The sequence below is a fragment of the Volvox carteri genome (assembly GCF_000143455.1).
Source record: "Volvox carteri f. nagariensis unplaced genomic scaffold VOLCAscaffold_123, whole genome shotgun sequence".
NCBI classification, from domain to species: domain Eukaryota; kingdom Viridiplantae; phylum Chlorophyta; class Chlorophyceae; order Chlamydomonadales; family Volvocaceae; genus Volvox; species Volvox carteri.
In genome coordinates, this window is record NW_003307666.1 from 96,909 (window position 1) to 100,157 (window position 3,249).

General features: G+C 59.5%; 1 protein-coding gene across 1 annotated transcript in view; it reads left to right on the forward strand.

Moving 5' to 3' along the window:
• Positions 1-17: 17 nt before the first annotated feature.
• The window catches only part of VOLCADRAFT_100525 (uncharacterized protein), a gene marked incomplete at both ends in the record, with an annotated part of 14,009 nt that continues 10,777 nt past the window's right edge, over positions 18-3,249 (forward strand). Inside the window, 8 exons of the mRNA XM_002959081.1 lie at positions 18-273; positions 466-821; positions 864-936; positions 1,039-1,170; positions 1,423-1,505; positions 1,664-1,844; positions 2,073-2,147; positions 2,320-3,236. Of these exons, the coding sequence (XP_002959127.1) occupies positions 18-273; positions 466-821; positions 864-936; positions 1,039-1,170; positions 1,423-1,505; positions 1,664-1,844; positions 2,073-2,147; positions 2,320-3,236 (2,073 nt within the window). The remainder of the gene's footprint in view (positions 274-465; positions 822-863; positions 937-1,038; positions 1,171-1,422; positions 1,506-1,663; positions 1,845-2,072; positions 2,148-2,319; positions 3,237-3,249) is intronic.

Here is a 3,249-nt window from a genome sequence, read left to right on the forward strand (position 1 = left end):
CGGAAGGGGCATTGGAGATGGGTGGTGATGCTCCGGAGACTGGTGATTTAGAGGCAGCGGCGGCTGAGCAGGAGCCACCCGAGCAACTTCCGCCGGACCAACAGCCACGTCCTCCGCGGGTGCTGCCCAGAGCCTGCCTTGATGACCCAGCTAGTGTGGAGGTGCCGTACTGCATGCGGTTGGAGGCGGATCTGCCCAACCGCACTATGCTGGTCGGCGTTGGTGTTGCAGAACGCATCTTCGTATGCAACACCTGCCACAAGGCCTTGAGTGGTAAGTCAGTTTGTGCTGCATGCTGCTCATCATAGCTATGATGTCTAACTCAGTGCGGCACATTCTGCCTGCGTCTCTTCTGTTCCATTCATCTGCAGCATGTGCTTGCCTCTCCTGCCTTTGCTGCCTGCTTTCCTATTGATTCCCTAGTCGTCTCGGACCTACTTGCCCGTGCATGCCCCCCTCCTACAGCCCGACGAGTTCCCGAAGCTGCGCTGGCGCGCCTGGACCCTGGCGATGTGCCGCGCGTCAACCATCTGGGCGACCCTCTGCCGTCGCCCACTTTCCTGGAGGGACAGCTTCTGGGCCGCGGTCGCATCATCCAGCAGTTGCTCATCATGTACCTGGCAGACCGACTGCCGGACGTCTTCCCACGTGCTGTAAAGACTCACGGCATTGGGGTCGTAAATCCTGACCCGAATATGCTGCGAGCACAACTGCCGGCGCGGGCGTCCGACCTGGCCGGCGCTATCACGGTTGTGTGTGTCGACCAGGTTCGCAACCGGGCGGAGCTGCTGGAACACGTGCAAAAGGCGCCAGGTCTACAGGTGCGAGGACAGGTCATCGTCGCCTGGGTCCGTTTCTTGCAGCACAACGACGAGGAGGAGCTGGCTGTTGATGAGGATGCTCTGCAGGAGTACGAATGCATGGGCTGTGCTGCAGGTGTGCCGGACGAAATCTTGCAGGCTGCCCTTGCGCCGACTGATCCGGAGGTGGCGAACATTCTCCGCACCACCTTCCTGCACGATCGCACGGGTGCGGCAGGTGTGCGGCAGTTCCAGGACGTGGTGGAAGCGGCTGTTCGTGATGGCAATCTTGCCGATGCAACTGTGGCACCTGACGTGGATCCTGTAGGACCGGTGCAGCCAACGCTGGCGGATCCGACCCTGGATGCAGGTGTGTTATTTTGTTACCGTGTTTGGTATGATCTGTTGTGTAATCTCTGCTTTCGTGTTGCCCTCACACTGCACCTCCTGCATCGGACAGCCGCTACCGCCACTGTCCCGTGCATCGAAAGAATGCTCCTCTTGTGCTGACAAATCTCGATGCACAGCCTGACCTGCCGGATAGGCTGGACTCTTGCAGCACACTCGCCTGTCCCGCTGGTGATGTGTTCTACTACTCCCCCGTGTATGTTATTGAGTGCAGGGCAACTTGCCGATGCCCGGGCGCCTGACGTGGATCCTGCGGGACCGGTGCAACCTACGCTGGCGGATCCGACCCCGATGCAGGTGTGTTATTTTGTTGCTGTGTTTCGTGCAATCTGTTGTGTACTCTCTGCTTTCGTGTTGCCCTCACACTGCACCTCCTGCATCAAACAGCCGCTACCGCCACTCCTCTTGTGCATCGAACGAATGCTCCTCTTGTGCTGACAAATCTCGATGCACAGCCTGACCTGCCGGATAGGCTGGACTCTTGCAGCACACTCGCCTGTCCCGCTGGTGATGTGTTCTACTACTCCCCCGTGTATGTTATTGAGTGCAGGGCAACTTGCCGATGCAACTGGGCGCCTGACGTGGATCCTGCGGGACCGGTGCAACCTACGCTGGCGGATCCGACCCCGACTGCAGGTGTGTTATTTTGTTGCTGTGTTTCGTGCAATCTGTTGTGTACTCTCTGCTTTCGTGTTGCCCTCACACTGCACCTCCTGCATCAAACAGCCGCTACCGCCACTCCTCTTGTGCTACGAATCTCGATGCACCGCTTTACCTGCCGGATAGCCTAAACTCCTGCATCCCGCTTGCCTGTCCCGCTGGTGATGTGTTTTACTATTCCCCCGTGTGCGTTATTGAGTGCAGGGCAATATCCCGGACCGGGGCCATTCACTGCCATCCTGCGTGGACCTGTCGACCAGCCAGTTGAAGATGCACCAGGTGCGTGCATTCTCTTGCTTGGCTGAGCATAGGGCTAACGCATCTTCGCTCGTTTGGAACGCGTTCGAGATGATTCGATTTCGCTTTTGTCCGGCCTATGCACACACCATGCTGCATTTACCGCCGTTGCATCCTTACCCAGCTCTTGCGCATCCGTTGTCTGCTCGTGCAGTCGATCCGGCAGCTGCCACTCTGGACGAGCTGGAGCTCATCCTGCCACAGCCGTCAAATGTTGGCGATGATGGCAGCGAAATCGACCGCTTCCCGGGCCGAGTGGAGGACCTTCTGACTGGCCGTGCACGGCTTGTGTTTGCAGCTGGTGGCCGTGACAGCCACGTGCTGGATGACCGTCATCCCGCCATCCTCACCCTCTGCTTCCCCCAGTCCTTCCCGTACGGCTTTTCTGGTCAGCGTCCCCGCGGCATGTCTTTTCCGGCGTATTGTCGCCACCTGCTGCACCGTGTGCCACGTACACAATTCGGCGGCAATCTCATGCTGCTGGCACGCATGTACGACATCTGCGTGCGCCACGAAAGCATGGCACAAGTGGGCATTACCATGAACATGCGGCCGCATCTTGGCGAACCAGCAGCGCGTGTGCCGCGTGATATCATCCGTGCTATGGGCACCATACTGGCGCTGCCGTATCGGCACTCACAGCGGCGGCAGCTGCTTGCGCAGCAATCGCCGCTTGTTAAGGCGCTGGTGGAGGGCGCCCGCCTCAGTACTCTGCGCCTCGACCTCACAGACGCGTATTACAACGGTGCCCGATCCAAGATGCGTGCAGCCGCCCTCACCATTGGCTGGCCCCCGCTGTTCTTCACCATAAACCCGGCAGATATGCATGCAGCCTGTGCAGTCGTGGCCTCCGGACAGGTGTTGGACTTCGATGATGACGGACGACCGCAACATATCCCGAGCACGGTGGAGAAGTGGCGGCGTGTGAAGGATGACCCATACAGTTGCGCTGCCCTGCTGGTGGCCACCAAGGAGGTTCTGGTGGAGGAGCTCTTCGGCTTCGCGCCGGGCGCCATGCAGCAGACAAATCCGCGCTGCTTCTGCGGGCTCACGTTTGAGGTGGCGGTCAAGGTGGAGCAGAGCG